Source organism: Amphiura filiformis, chromosome 15, assembly GCF_039555335.1.
Source record: "Amphiura filiformis chromosome 15, Afil_fr2py, whole genome shotgun sequence".
Taxonomy (NCBI): domain Eukaryota; kingdom Metazoa; phylum Echinodermata; class Ophiuroidea; order Amphilepidida; family Amphiuridae; genus Amphiura; species Amphiura filiformis.
In genome coordinates, this window is record NC_092642.1 from 55586035 (window position 1) to 55602737 (window position 16703).

Consider the following 16703-nt stretch of genomic DNA (forward strand, 5'->3'; position numbering starts at 1 on the left):
ATGGTCATAAAGAGTTAAAAATATCAGATGATTAGTGACAATAAAAGTAATTGAATGCAACACTACCTTGCATATTTAGGCCTATAATGGCCCCCGGGGGGTACTCAAGTTTGGTTTTGGTAGGGACGTGTCACGTGCCGCTGAGATTTTGGAAGTAGACCCATAAATATACCAAATTTTCAAGAAATTTGGACCCATTGATCATGTTGATATACCAAAAGTCAAAATTTTCGGCCGAATTTATCCAAAATCGTCTTAGTTTTTACAAATTTTCCCAAAATTTTGGGAAAATGTTGAAAATTTTGGCTAGATTAAGGAAAAATTGGGCTCTTTTCCGAAAAAATTGAGAACATTTTGAAAAAAGGACCCATTCATATACCAAAATAGGCTTTGAAAAAGGGGTCATACCAGAAGGCTGAAAATGCTACCCATGTTTGCGGCATGTCCCCGTCAGGGTCATTTGATGGTGCGTCCACATCAATATTACAGTACATAAAAAGTTTAAACATAAAAGATAATAACCATCACAAAATAAGTGGACTGCGCACTGTGAAATTTGTCCGCAATCGAGGCTAAACTGCAATTTTTGATCATGTGAACTCCCTCTGTTTGTTAGCTTCCTAGACTTCTCCGTAGTCCACTTGCCCATTTTGCATACTCTGGCTATTACATTTAAGCATAAAACTCTGATTTATAATTTATATTGATTTGTGTGCAACTGATATTCACATCTGTATCTGATCTTTTCAGTCACCGCACTCCCTCTGTTTGTTAGCTACCGTAAAATGGGGTAACTTTGGGCACTTTTCAGAGTTTTTAAACCACTGCTTCCAAACAAAACCAATTATATTGCTAATTATCTCTTTTTTATGACAATAGGGTTCCCTTCTACACCTTGAAGTTGAAAAAGATTTTCTAATAATTTTGTATTGGTGCCCTAGGGGTTCAAAATAGTCTGACCAAAGTTACCCCGCATTTGGGGTATACATTCCATGAAGAAAAAAAAAATGATCTTCGCTGTATAAGGGCAAGTTGTTGTTTTTTATTACATTTGACCCCTTGCAAATTAATTCAGCACACATCTTTGCTCATAAATATCGATTTTTATTTTTTCTGAAAAAAATGTAAACAAATACTCATTCATTTTTGGTCAAACAATATCGCTGTACAAAAATATGACCATTTAAAAAATATATTTGACCGACCAAAGTTACCCCGCTGACCGAAGTTACCCCACTTTACGGTATCAATAAACTGGTAGATTCCAAAATCAGAATTGTTCAGTATTAAAGTGATCCATTATAATAATGCAAGATAATGTTGCATTCAATTACTTTTATTGTCACTAATCATCTGATATTCTTAATTCTTTATGACCATTTTACTATTGAATACTTTAATTTTAATAAACATCAGTATAATGTTGAGTTCAACGAAATGGGTTCATCATGACTAATAATAACATATTTTTAATAAAATTCGACTGTGGCATACTAGGCTATGCTATGACTTGGCATTGTGAAAATAATTGTCATTCAGTGTTTATTACAAGTTCAACCTTACAATTCTTTTTCGTATCATTTGATCTTGTGCAATAATTGAATAAACAGTATCAATAAAATTTGAATTAAATAAATTTCAAAATAAATATGACACCCATGCTACCTGCATAATATTTTGATATAAAGGAGCTCAAGCAAAACACACAAGATTTTTGACACTTCGCTGGGATTGGATCACCCTGGAAGTTCAAACAAAATATCATAAACAACGGCGAATCGCGAAATGGTATTCTGAATTCAATTCAATTCAATTCAATTCAACGCACTGTGAACTTTGTCCGCAATCGAGGCTAAACTGCAATTTTTGATCATGTGACCCGTCCTCACCCTTTCTTGATGGCCGAGAAACCCGTGTGTGTGGAAATGAACGGGGATACCAAAGTCGGCAATCAAGGGTCCACAACCGGTCCAAAACAACATAAACCATCATCTCTTGCATCTGAAAGTGTTGATGATCAAGGAACAACTAAAACATTGACAGAAATTAATCAACAGGACTCTACAGAGGCTTCTGAACTTGGTGATAGTACTAGTGAAGTACTGCGAATCCAAAATGGCCGTCTTATATGCGAAAATACAAGCAATATTGCAAGTGACAATGTCGACAATGATGCGGACTTGCACCTTGCACAACAACAACATCAAGTTACCGATTCGGAATCGCAATTATTGGACTTCAGTAACCAAAACCCTCATGCCACCGTGAGAATTACAATAGATCCTGCTTTTTAGGCAGTGAAGATACAACAATTTTACCAGTTATACAGACCGAAGAAAACGAGCAAACTGTTATCGTGTATGAAAACCATACACAACATCAAGCGGAAGTTTCTGGTTCAGGTAACCCGGAAGTAACGGGGACCGCAGGCACTGACGGTACCGTGACCGTCTCAGCAACAGCGGGAACAGTTGAAAATCATACCGTTGATCAAAACGGCACTGTCGTATTAGAAACTAGTAACAATGTCCCATTTAAAATTGTATCTTCGTGTAGCGATAAAACAGAAATAGGAGAAGGGGAAGCTGTAAATGTGATAAATATTCCAGAAACCGGTGAAAATGTTTCGGCTGGATTTGCATTGGTTAATAATCTCATAACGACTGAAGACTTGGTGACGATGACTTCAGACTCTGATGTAGTCAATACTGCTGGCCCAGCCACAATCATTCCTGTTGCTGTTAGTGTCGCAGAAGGACTACAAACTCAACAAGTTATAGCTCAAGTTGAAGCCAGCACAGACGACGCATCAAACTCTGTTACAGTTCTAAACGCAAGTTCTGCGACATCTGCAAGTGACGCACAAACTGAACCTCAACTGAAGCTCGCCGATGAAACTGCAGCTGCGGTTACTGAGATTGATCTGGGTACAGCGAGTTCAGCATCTGGTGCTTTACAACTCAATATAGCCGGCAGCGCTACCACAAATGCCGGTCAGCAAATTGTGTACATGGTGACAAGCCGGGACAAAACGACAGGCTTGATGCAAAGATTCCGTGTTACCGTTGACCCAGAAAGTGTAACTCACGTGCCAATTGGTGCAATAAATTTAGGGGGTGCATTGCCCGGACTTGCCATTGGAGCTGGTGGTCAGATTATAGCTGGTGACCAGGTGGTTACGGATGTAGGGGGCGCTTTGTTGGCAAGCGATGGTTCATCAGTAGGTGTGGGTGCTTCTGCACCAGCTGGCACAGCAGATGGTGTTCCTGTTTCAATTCAAGTTACCAATAGTGAGCCCTCGGTCGCGGCAGGTACATGCAAATTATCATTTATATCAAATTCATTTTTTCTATCAAAAATATACAACAAAAAGGCCAAAAAAACAAACAAGTTTGTTTCCTGTATCACACACATTACGTTTTTGACGGCTTATTTTGCGCATAAGAAATTTTTTTCACTTACAAAGAAAAAAAATCGCAAAAAATCGCAAAAATGATACAAAACACTAAGTCTCTAAGAGTAAACATTTACACATCGCACAACAAACTACATGTAGTGTAGTGAAACTACTGGAGAAAACATCACACATGTTATACCTTTTTTGATCTGCAAGTTGAAAGAGGTTCATAAATTTTCTTGAACATAATGAAGAAATATGTTTTTTTGTGGGTGTCGTAAAAAAATAGGTGTTTTTTTTTTTCATTTGAAGACAAGGAAATATAAAAAAAAATTAAAAAAACGCATTTTGCATTTGACTTTTTTGACCTGCTACAGGAAACAAACATGTTTGTTTTGGCCTAATCAGAGAAGATGTAATAATAATCTCTGATGGACAACAATAACCTACTGGCAGGGCTGTCAACTTTTTGGAATTGCTTGGCGTGAGACAGCTCTAGGCGTACCGGGATTTGCCGACTCCAATGTTCATTTTGTACCATGATTATTTGAGCCACGGCGCCGAGAATGTGAAAAGCAGGGGGGGTAGGAGCAACAAATTATTCATGACGATGTGTGAGATTTTACTCATTTTCCAGCTTTTTTGCGTGAGATTTACTACCTAGGCGTGAGATTATACTACCTTGGCGTTAGAAAGTGACCCAATGCGTGAGACTCGCGGCCAATGCGTGAGAGTTGACAGCCCTGCCTACTGGGGATGTTGCACCCCCTGTATAAATTACCAGTACACAAAGACAATACAGGGAACTGTACATTGTAGCCATAAACCTTTTCAAATACCGGTATTTTTCAAATGAATCATTCAATTTAAATACCATATTAAAATTTTGCACTGGTCATAATATTTGTAAACACTAATAACCCAATGTGATGAACAACTTGGAAATGACTATAACACATCCACAAAATTAATAATTTATTAGTACTATTAGTCCAAAAAAAGAAGAAAGTTTGGTAAAAAAAGCTAAGTGCTATTTTTTTTTTTTTTTTGTGGAGTAAGTGTTGGATTGTCATCAATCATTGTACATTACTGAGCACGGAGCTAGTGCTAAAAATATCAACTAAATTTGAATTCACATACCAATATGCACACTGGTACCTGAGACCACAGATATGTGTTCCAATATCTGTGCTGAGACAGACTTTGTCCTCTTTTTTTTTTTGCCTTATTTTATGTACTTGTAATCTTCATGTTTTCCTTTTTTTATTCCAGCTGCATTGAACATAACAGCACCAGTACCGAAGGATAAATCACAGGTAAAGGTGTTTTGACTTTTCTTACCAAAGTTTTGGGGTCAAGAGAAAAGGGCGGAGTGGAACGCGACGATGTGCCTAGATAAAGTTTCAATTGGTTTTATTATGCAACCATAATATTCAGGGTTGTAGCTATATGGTGGGTGGCAGAGCTCACCACTTTACAAAGTTGATAAATTGGAATAGAGCTCACCACTCAAAAAAAAATTTTAATTGTATAAAACATGGTAGGTGTTGGCACCAACACACAATCACACATCTACTAATTTGTACCAAATTTATCCTTAAAGTGTCCACTTTCAAATGTCGAAATCTTGCAAAATGAAGCAAATTCTGTTAATTCCCACTGAGTGTAGGCTGGAGAAAGGGATAAGGAAAAAACATGGTGTAGGTTTTGATATGTTTTAATATTATTTTTACAGACATAATGAGCAGCAAATTATTTTTATACTCTGTTATTACTTTCAAGTTTCTGACTTTTTTTTTCAGACTGAAGTTTTACATTGTCCAGAAGAAGGATGTAATGCCACATTCACTCAACGCATCAAACTCAAACTACATCAACTCACTCATGCTGATGATAGGCCTTTCAAAGTAAGACATTTACCTGAACAAACCAAAGGAAAGTGCTTTCAAGCTAGAGCGAATGCTTGTGATTTGAAGCTGAGGCCAATGAAATTAGCACTGCATGATGTCACTGTCTCGCAAGCGATTTTGTGTAAAAATATACTTCCTTGGCAGCACCTAAAATTTGCACGAAATTGCTGCAAAAAGTGGACATTTTTGTAATTTTGGGTTTTGGAAAGAAAAATATATGGGGGGGCAGATGTCCCGGATGCCTTTTAATCAGTCAAAACTTCCTTGCCCTCTCTTTTTGCCCAACGGAGAAGGGGACAGATAGTTATTACACAGCTCCTTAGTACTTAGGACTGTTTTTCAACATTTTCAGGTGGCAGAACCAGGGGTTCAAGCTTTCAAAAGTGGACTAAATGAGCCAAATTTCCTACTTTTTCCAGAGATTTTCGCAGAAAGATATTTAGTTAGATTTTGATACCCTTATAATATTACTAAGTTGCTAAAAATGTAAGTTAATACTTGTCATTGTTTTCTTCAGTGTGAGTATGAAGGATGTGAATGGGCCTTCCAGACATTATACAAACTTCGGAGGCATGAGGCTGGTCATACAGGACTTAAACCATACCAGGTAAGTAAGTTTATTTACAATTGGTCAAGTGATGAGGTCACTTTGATCAGGGCTTTGATTTGATGTGTACAATGTACAATTAAAGGTGGGTAACCTGATTTACAACCTCATCCCCCCCACTTTACCCCATCAAAATGCAGATTTTGATATCATATTTTTCTCATTAACATTGAAATTAGGCCAGGGATGTAAGCTTTCAGGATTTTTACAGAATTCAGGTTTTTTTGTAGTCCAGATTTACGCAATTTCTTTTATTTTCAGCCTGTTTTGGGGCTTTTTAGCCCGAATTTACACGCTTTTCCTCAATTTTCAGGTTTTTTTCTTCTGGCTTACTTGCATCCCTGTTAGGCATTCCAAATCAGTATATTTCCGAAGATATCGTCAAAAAACTGTTGAATTAGTCTAAAATGTGCTACTGTCGAATTAGTCTAAAATGTGGTATATTTACCACATTTTAGACTAATTCGACAGGTTTTAATGATATCTTCGGAAATACACTGAGTTGGAAAATAGGGTCTTTCACTTGAAATCAATGTATTACATGATCATGATGAGAAAAATAAAAAATACTGTAGACTACCAATATCACGCTATATAAATGTCAGTATAATTCCATAAGGAATTAGTCACATTTACAAAAAACATTTACATGTTCCTTTTGCTTGAATGCTTGAAAGGGACAACATTAGATACGTACATGTTGTCAGGTAAATCCAAAATTCAGTATTCAAGTTTATACGTACATGTGCTATTTTAGTGCTTTATTGTTGAAAAATCCATCAACTATGGACATATACAATGCCAAAGATATGGTTATTTTAGTATGCAATAAACTAACCGGAACGGTATAATAAATGAAATGGCAGCCATGTTGGGGGACAGTTCCAAGATGACAGAGAGACAGGAGACAGGTCTCAAGTTCGACTCTACAACCATTCATACATATCACCTGTGTTTTACTGTATTATCATGCGAATTACAATGTGGATGACACTGTCATGAGTGACGTTTTCTTGCATACCCTCTATTGCTCAGAACCAGTCATAACAATAAAATACAAAGGAAGTTGAGCACTACTATTGGAAAAAAAAAAAAAAAACCCAACTTGTTCTGCTTTTCTGTCCTCAGTGCTGTCATGAAGGATGTGCAAAGACATTTTCAACCATCTACAACCTGAACATCCACATGAAGCTGCACAAGCAACTGGAGTATGTGGCCTGCGAGGTGGAAGGCTGTGGTGAGGTGTTTCCATCCAAGATCAAATTAGAAATACATCAACGAAAACATTTTGAGGATAAACAAATCAAGTAAGTGCCAACTAACTTAAAGGAGTATTTCGTGATCCTAGCATCCTCTATTTATGTCATTTTTCATTAGATATCCACGAAAAAAACCTATTCCCAAAATTTCAGTTGATTCCGATTTTGCGTTCGCGAGTTATGCATGATTATGTGTATAACACTGCTCCATAGACAATGCGTTGTAATTTCGTTCTGGTGCACCAGAACAAAATTCAAATTTCACGATATCTTTGCTAAACGAATTAATCTGCAAGAAATATTTTGTACATAAACATTACATTTGTATGTAGCCAGAGGTTTCCAGTGATATAAAAATCTCAACTTTTTTTTTGAGAAAAGTGGGGGGATGAGGCTGTGGATCACGAAATGCCCTTTAAAATAAAAAATAAATGACTACACATCAGTTTTTTTAGGGTGTTGTGAAAAATATAACATTTTGCTCTTGGGACCGAGGAATAGGTACATATACATTGTACATGTATTCCGAGGTCCAAGGAAAATAACTGCATGATGCAAAGTCATAACTAACCTTATTCATAATCATTACTTCTCAGCAGTTTTTTATTCCATCTAGATATAATATTATCATACTTTTAAAAAAAAATGAATAGATGACCCACTTGGGACCATCATGCAATGTTCAGTTTACATTGTAGAATCTATATTCACGAGGTTGTGAATATTGCAAATTAAATTGCCATGTCGCCTCGCCTTTTCAATGGAAATCCAAGGCAATTATCAACTTGCCCTAAAAAAGTTGACGTGCCCCTTGAGATCCTTAGTTCAGCGCTGATGAGGTCTTAAATCCAAGCTAAAAGATGCAGCTAATATTGGTTGCTGGTTCCAATTATGAAATATCTGTCTTTATTTACAGGGTTCGTAGCGGTCATTAAATTCATTAAAAGTCAGTGAATTTGAAGCAAGGTCATTAAAAGTCAGTAAATTTTGTAGAAAAGTAAAAAAAGTCATTAAAAGTCTTTGAAATATATTTGTATGAAGGAAAAAATAAAAATACGATGTATTTTAATAATTATTTTATTTAATTTATCCCGACATTTATCAATGCTACCAGCATAGTCTTCAATTGCCCTATTCCATAATCATATCCCGTATTTGGAGCGTTCAGAGCGTAGGTTGATGAAGCGATATTTTATGTCCGCACGCCTCTGAGAATACAGTGATTTTTGTAGTGTCCGCTATGTGAATCAAAACGGTCAACGGGTAGTGTTGCCGGCTCGCAATGTTAGCAAAACATTGTGTGTGACTTCACACGAAAAACACGAAGCTTTGTGTTAATTTGTTTTAATAAATAAAGCACGATGCCTGGGAAATGTCACTTTCAAAAGTCGTGGAAAGATCAGAAAGATTTCAAAGACTGGTTAGATGAAGGACCTCAGCCATTTGAGGCACGATGCCGGATTTGCAAGACTTCTTTCAAACTTGGGACGATGGGAATTGGGGCACTGAAAAGTCACATGGGGTTGAATCGCAAGTCAACAAGATGTACAAACAATACTGTTCAACACATCCGAGGTATGAGATTTAATAAAAAGTCATTGAAAAGTGTATTTGAAAGTCATTATAAGTCTTTGATTTCACTGTGGTCTTGACACTATGAACCCTGATTTAGGATATTATACAAATATTTACTGCTCATGAGGGATCTGGTGGAATCTATTGGTCCCCGAGGTGAACTGGAGACCGTGAGCCTACTATTTTCCTACCAATAGATTCCACCAGATCCCGAATTTAGAGCAGTAAATATTTGTTTTATATCCTTCATTAATATATTCTTTGTTCATTAAACACATGGCATAGGCATAGGCATAAATGTAGGCTAGGCCTAGGGCCTGAGTCAAAACTACGCTGGCCTTGCTTTGTTTTGATTGAATGCACAAAGCACGCACACAGTTGAGTGACTAAAGCTTACCGTGAAAACGTTGTAAGCTGTTGTAACCTCTACAATACCGCCGTGAAACGAGTAACCATGTTCTTTGTTATTTCACCATCAATATAAGATATTGATCCTGATGTAAACTCAGATTTATGCCATTAAACCGCCGTATTTTAGCTGCACTTCTGTGCTGCTTGTGTGCTTCGCAAGACAAAACGAATTGCAACACATTAATACCCCGGAACCGGTACTGATATCCCGTGTATGTGGCGAGTTGCACTGACCACTAGGAACTGCGACGCGGTTATGAGGTCATCGCGCTCGGGGCCGCGCTCAGAGGGAGATAGTAAAACTATTTCCCCGGGAGATAGTACTTTGAATAGTACCCGTTCCCTCCTCAATCGGCTTTTTAACAAGTTTGCAAAACTATTTTTGGTCACATGATACTCGTTTAACCAATTAATGAACGAGAATATATTAATGAGGGATATAAACATATATTGTACAGGAGTGAAAATAACTGAAACCGTAATTCTTTTGTAGTCTATATTGTATGTCCAAATGCTTTTTTCTTGCTCATCATAGGTGTCCTTTCCCAAACTGTGGAAAGTCATTCACCACGTCTAGTGCGTTTGGTTCCCATCAGCGAATCCACCAACGTGAAGAACAAATGTACAGCTGTTCCGTACCAGGATGCGGCAAGATTTACGACAAAGCGTGCCGCCTGAAATTACACATGCGATCACATACAGGTGAACGCCCTTTTAAATGCACATTTGAGGTAAGTTTTTAGGGGGTTCGCCATCGGACAAGTTTAGAACTGTCAAGCTTTCATCAGGAGTAGCTCTGACTTCTTCAGGACAAAGTACCTGAGAGTGAGACATCTAGGCCGCCCCTTCTTGCCTACTGGTGACTCTGAAAAGAGCCTTTCACTGAAGAATGTCCCTTGTCAACAGAAAACAAGCAGACCTCGCTTATCTGCTAATGTTAAGGTTTGGTGGCTCGTTCACTGAAGACTGCCCCTTGTCAACAGAGAACAAGCAGACCTTATCTGGTGCCGTTAACTGAAGACTACCCCTTGCCAACAGAAAACAAGCAGACCTCGCCTGTCTGCTAATAAAGCTTTGGTGGCTATGAAAAGAGTCGTTCACTTAAGACTGCCTCTTGTCAACAGAAAACAAGCAGACCTCGCTTTATATCTGCTAATGTAAAAAGTTTGGTGGCTCTGAAAAGAGCCGTTCACTGAAGACTGCCCCTTGTCAACAGAAAACAAGCAGACCTCGCCTGTCTGCTTAATTTAAAGGTTTGGTGGCTCTGAAAAAAGCCATACCCGGAGGATTTAAAGCATAACGAGATCTGGGCGACCAATCACAAGCCAGATCCATTTAAAGATGCATTACATCATGGCCAATTTTAGTAGGCCAGATTTCCGACAATCTCATCCATAGAAGCTCATAGACAGCCGTGTAAAGCATGTAAGGCCCTTCGCACTTGATTATTAGTTTCCTGTTTAAGATTTTGAAAAAGGGACGAGGTGACTTTTAATTATTAATTATTAATTATCTTTTATTTTCTTTATTTGGTTTGAACTATTACAACCAATATCGACTCGTTTTGACAAGGGCGGGCATTTAATTATTTCACAACAATATTCGATTTTATAAATAAGTGAAGGTGGAGTTGTACTCTTTGTTCATTCATCATTATTGTTGATATTATTAAAGTCAGAAAATGTCAAGTAGAAGTAGTTGAAAGTTATTTTAAAGGAGAAAATTGGAAATAAAAATAAAATAACTAATTATTTTGAGATTTTCAATTTTGGACGCTGAGGCGGTAAACAGGAAACTAATAATCAAGTGCGAAGGGCCTAAACTGCAATCCAAAGTCAGTAGTACACTTGGGAAGCTAACACACAGGGGGAGGAGGGTGACTGAAAGGATTCAATGTGAAAATCTATCAATTGTGCACACATTAATTAAATCAGAGTTTTAAGCTTTAAAAAAAAATCCAGAGTATGCACAATGGGCAAGGTGGACTACGGGGTAGTCTAAGTATGGTAGGGATTATTAGTTTTTAGATGAGGTTCTATGGTAGGGCTGCTAAGAATACGCAATTGCGTTATTTATGCACAATTTATGTATATTGTTTTTTGACATTTTGAAAAAACTATAAAAAAAATTTTTTTTTTTTTTTTTTGCCATTTTTAATTTTTTTTTTTTTTCGCGGATTTGGAGAGTCCCTGGACCTAAATCCGCAGACTTTTGTGTTTTTTGGAAAATCGGGGTGCTTATTTTTTGGCCTCCAAAATCGTGTATTCTTAGCAGCCCTATTCTATGGGATATGGATTACATACATGTATATCTCTAGTCAAGGAACTTATGGTCGCATGTCATAAGTTGGGTATGCAAAAAGGGTGGAGGGATTACACTTTTCTGAAAATTTTGATACAAATTTGATTGGCTTTCCGTAACCCCATATCCTACAGCAGTGGTTGATACCTCATTTTAAGCCTAATGTTATACTCTTTCAGTCTACTGAAGCATATAATTATACATTATTCAGTAAAAAAATCACATCAGTTGAAATGAAAAATGCCAGGGGTGGAGGAGCAGGCGGATGTGGAGCAGGCGGATGCGGGAGTGTGCAATAAGGCCTATGTGAAAATTCACATGTCAGCATGTCAAAACTACTGGTTACTTTTTCAAATCTAGTGAGGGTATGATGTATTGACAGCTTTGAATGTTGAATTTGTACAACTAAAATAATTATTGACTACTTAAGGTGGTACTACATCCCCTGATAAATTTTGTGACTAATTTTGCATTTTTCTCAAATAAGTAACTACGTAAAGACTCTGGTAACATTAGTTAAATGTATATTATAGAGGCACGGAATCCAATTACTTCACTGAAATTTCAGTGATTCAAGACAAGGGGTTCATTTACTCAATATATGTTAAGAAATGAGGTACATTCTAGCGGTACCTCTTTTCTTATCATAAATAACATACCGCTTGTCTCGAGTCACTGAAATTCCAGTGTAGTAACTGGATTCCTTACCCCTATAATATACATAACATTTGTTACCAGTGTGATATTATTTTTTGAGAAAAGTGCAAAAATATTCACAAATTTATCACGGGGTGTAGTACCACCTTAAAGGGTTATATGTTCCATTTTTTCATTTTTAATGAAACCCTAGTTGAATTTCAGTATTTTTAGCAATATGCTGATGTACATTTCTCTTCTTGATATTCATTTCCTCAACAATAGAATAACTATCTCGCTAATTATTCGTAAAAAGGTCATTGACCTCCACAATGTAATTAACATACGTACTATTATTTTAAATAGTTCATTTCAAGCATTAATGCATTGAGAACATATCCTCCAAATCTGATGACATTCTTGCATAAAATAAAAATTTTACAGTCATTTTTGTAATTGAGGTCCGATTTGAGAAAAATGCATTTGAAAATTGAGATTTACATAGACGCCTGTGTATTAATTAATTAGTAATTAAGCATTATCTCAAAAATTAAGCATGTGCTAAGGTTAAAAGTGGTGTTAATTGTTAGAGGTTGTCAATATATACAACATATCAAAAAATACCTTTTTTGTCATTTTTGACCATGTAATGGAAATTGTACCCAACTTATGACATGCGACCTTATATATTGTGAGGCTGTATGATTGGTACTAACCCATCAGTTTTCAATGATAATGGACGAGTCTGAAGCATAAAGATTCAATATTCGATCAAAATAATTTGGAGATTTAATGTGTAACAAGTCATAAACTCTACATTTTGGATATTTCAAGCGTATCCAATGTTGCATTTGGAAGCGAACGTTTTTCAAAATTGATGGGTACCGTACCAATCATTTTGATACAGCTTGTATGAGTTCCGAGACCAACAGCAGTGATGCATCATATTCCATCGTAAGTCCAAGCACATCACAACTTAATCTTATATATTAATCCCAGGATATTAATCCTATGCTCTGTGCTAGTGCTCTGCTCGGTGGAGACTTTATGTAATTTGGAGTTATCCTATAGAAGATCAGAGATGCAAGACTTCCGGAAATTTCTGGAATTCTGGAAATGAGGCCCAAAAAAAAACCCGAAATGTTTTTAAAAAAATTATAATTTTTTTACATTTTCAGAATTGGATGATGATAATTTGTCACAAAAAGAGCAAAAAAGAAAATTTATAGGGGGTGAACCCCTGCCAGGGGACCCCCATTGCACACCTTTCCTTAGGCTCGGCTGCTCACCTTCGGCTCGCATGATTTTCAGGAAGTGGATCACTACCTCACTTACATCTCTGAGAAGTGTTATGCTGTGACTCTATGATGTAATCGGGACTTACGATGCATCACAGGTGTTAATGAGATATTCCATTTAAAATCCAGACTCCCCCTGTGGAAGATTTAGCGGAAGTCTTCCACAGAGGGATTATGAGTTTTGATTAGAATAGATAAATTGGGTAGTCCATTTGAAATTCTCACTTCAGTTGTGGAAGATATAGGTAAAGCCATAATACAAAGGGATTATTCAAATGAGGTCAATTTGAGGTCACATTTTACAATGTTACTGCATGCAGTAACATCTAAAACTATTAAAAAACATGGCTGCCAAGAGTGTTACCCTACCAAGTAACACTTGTAAAATATTGGTCATAACTTCCTCTTTTCAATTGGCTGTGGCACCTACAGAAATGAGAGTTGCAAAGAAATTAACTATGTAAACATGATCTCAAAAAAAGGTAACAGATTATCCAGATACAATTACAATCATTTGATTTCTAAATGATGTAATAGACCCCTGCAAAGAGGAGCATTATCACACCCAATTATGACTGTTTTCAACACTTTACAAACCACACGTCCATCTGACCTTGGTCAGTGTCCTATGTTTACTTGGGGAAATACTATTCTCTTCATCCAGACACACAACAGTCACTTACTGACATGATGCATTAATATTGTTATTTAGCTCCAATAGGTGTGAATTGCAGAGACTGTTCATATGTCACTGCTGCAGGTAACATCACCTAAACATGTTACTTGCACCAGTAACACACCCATGTGTTACTGCTGTGAGTGCCGGGAGAGACTGATAAATACTGTCCAAACGTTCATACCCCTTCCCTTAAAATGTTCCACATATTTTTCATTAAATTATTACTTCCATTACAGGGCTGCGCGTGGGCCTTCACCTGCCAGCAGAAGTTGAGTCGTCACATGGTGCGTCACACCGGGGATCGCAAGTATCAGTGTGATTTCGATGGTTGTAATAAATTATTCACACGATTAGAGCATCTCAAGGGTCACAAGGTGTCACATAGTGGAGAGAAGCCTTATGCTTGCAATGAACCAGGTAGGTTGGGGCAATGGGGGACTTAGGCTATCTCAAGGGTCACAAGGTGTCACATAGTGGAGAGAAGCCTTATGCTTGCAATGAACCAGGTAGGTTGGGGGCAATGGGGACTTAGGCTATCTCAAGGGTCACAAGGTGTCACATAGTGGAGGGAAGCCTTATGCTTGCAATGAACCAGGTAGGTTGGGGCAATGGGGGACTTAGGCTATCTCAAGGGTCACAAGGTTTCACATAGTGGAGAGAAGCCTTATGCTTGCAATGAACCAGGTAGGTTGGGGCAATGGGGGACTTAGGCTATCTCAAGGGTCACAAGGTTTCACATAGTGGAGGGAAGCCTTATGCTTGCAATGAACCAGGTAGGTTGGGGCAATGGGGGACTTAGTCTATCTCAAGGGTCACAAGGTTTCACATAGTGGAGGGAAGCCTTATGCTTGCAATGAACCAGGTATGTTGGGGCAATGGCGGGGACTTAGGCTATTCCAGTTGAAATCCGTACATCCTGTATGGAAGACAGGACCATATAATCTCCGACATAGGGAGTGTGAATATCAAATGAATGTTTTAGTGGAAGCAACGTGTCTGGAAATGTAGCATGTTTGAGTCCATTAAATCCAGTAACATTATATTTATGAGGACAGATTAGTGACATTCACCCACTAGATGGGGATTTTGTTACACCATATCCCATAATGCAAATTGATTTGGGTGACCGTCAGGAACAGGTGGTGTTAACTTTGTACATTTATGTAGAATAAGTGCAAAGTCCTAGTGCATGCATGATGGGATATTATCTGAGATTAAGATTTCTTGCTATGTGGTAAGTATAATGTTACAACTTTACCACAGATTTTGTCCAAAGTTGCACTGGCCAACGATGTTAGACCTTTAAGTATCAAGCTTCAAAATTTCTGCACTTTTACCATTTGGATGTAACACTGTGACTCCAATGCTAGGTCAACTGACTCGCACTTTCTTTGTGACGAACCACTGATCGAAATGGTCGCAACACAATGCCTGTGGGATATCATAATTCAGAATAGGTGTACAAACCTAGGCTTGAACTAGTAACCAATGGATACTAATGTGCACTACATCAGTGAATGGTGTGTTTAAAAGTGAAATATTGACATGTTATTTGTTTACATTGTGATTTCGTACATACAGATTGCAATGCACGGTTTTCATCCCGCAGTAGTCTCTATATGCACGTGAAGCGCCACAAGCAGGGCAAACCGATACGTGAAAAACTGCTCTTCAGCTGTCCTTTTGACACGTGTACAAAGAGTTACAACACAAAACATGGTCTCAAGAATCATATGGTGAAGGAGCATGGTATACAACTACCGTCTGGTACATGTAAGTCTGCTGTTTGATATATACACATTTTTTGAATTTTGACCAACTTTGAGAAATTTGCACCAAAAATGCTCAAAAAATGCTAAATTTAAAAAAAAATCATAAAAATTCCTGAATAATTTTGGTGAAGTTGGTCAAAATTCAAAAAAATAAAAAAAACCAGTTTCCTAAATATTTTTATCTAGTTTAAAAAGATTACTTTAAAAAAATTAAGAAAAATTACCATTTTGGGCCAAATCTGACCTCGCAGATGAATTCATCAAGTCTTTGCCATTCTAAAATTGTATACTTTTATATTCTTTAGAGCAACAATTTAGCAGTTATGAGGCCCAAAAGTTTCCATAATTCCAGGGTTAAGAGAAGACCACCCTTAACTCAAACACACTCCCTGTTGCAACTATAGCACTAATTGATATTGCCACATCCCATAGGGCAAATTTTCTGTTGGAACCAGAAAGCCTTATCTCCAGTGTTCGAATTTAGGAAAAATAAATGGTTGTCCCACAGACAACCAGATTACAATTTCTGGTTGTCCGTCTAAGTTTTTGGTTGTCTGTAGGCTTACAAATGTGACTTTTGGCTAGATTTATGGTTGTCCGCGGACAACCGAATCAGTATTTTTGTTGTCCGGCGACTTTTTTAGTTGTCCCGGGCAACCGGACAACCAAAATTTCGAACGCTGCTTATCTCATCCCTTATGTCTTTCTGACGCTAACTGGTTGTAGGACAGCATGGTTGTTACCTTCCAGCGGGTGCTAACTGATTTTTAAAAAGTCCTGTTCTCAAAATGCCATACTGTATTGTTTGTATTAAATGCCCCTCTAATAAACGCCCCCTCCCCCCATTTTTCAATGAAG

The 16703-nt window shown here is 37.5% G+C and overlaps 1 protein-coding gene across 1 annotated transcript in view; it reads left to right on the forward strand.

Moving 5' to 3' along the window:
* Nucleotides 1–1860: 1860 nt before the first annotated feature.
* The window catches only part of LOC140171852 (uncharacterized), a 39680-nt gene continuing 24837 nt past the window's right edge, over nucleotides 1861–16703 (forward strand). The window contains 9 exon segments of the mRNA XM_072195181.1: nucleotides 1861–2283; nucleotides 2286–3311; nucleotides 4670–4713; nucleotides 5200–5304; nucleotides 5825–5914; nucleotides 7043–7221; nucleotides 9695–9890; nucleotides 14310–14490; nucleotides 15655–15846. Coding sequence (XP_072051282.1) covers nucleotides 1899–2283; nucleotides 2286–3311; nucleotides 4670–4713; nucleotides 5200–5304; nucleotides 5825–5914; nucleotides 7043–7221; nucleotides 9695–9890; nucleotides 14310–14490; nucleotides 15655–15846 — 2398 coding nt within the window. The 5' untranslated portion in view covers nucleotides 1861–1898.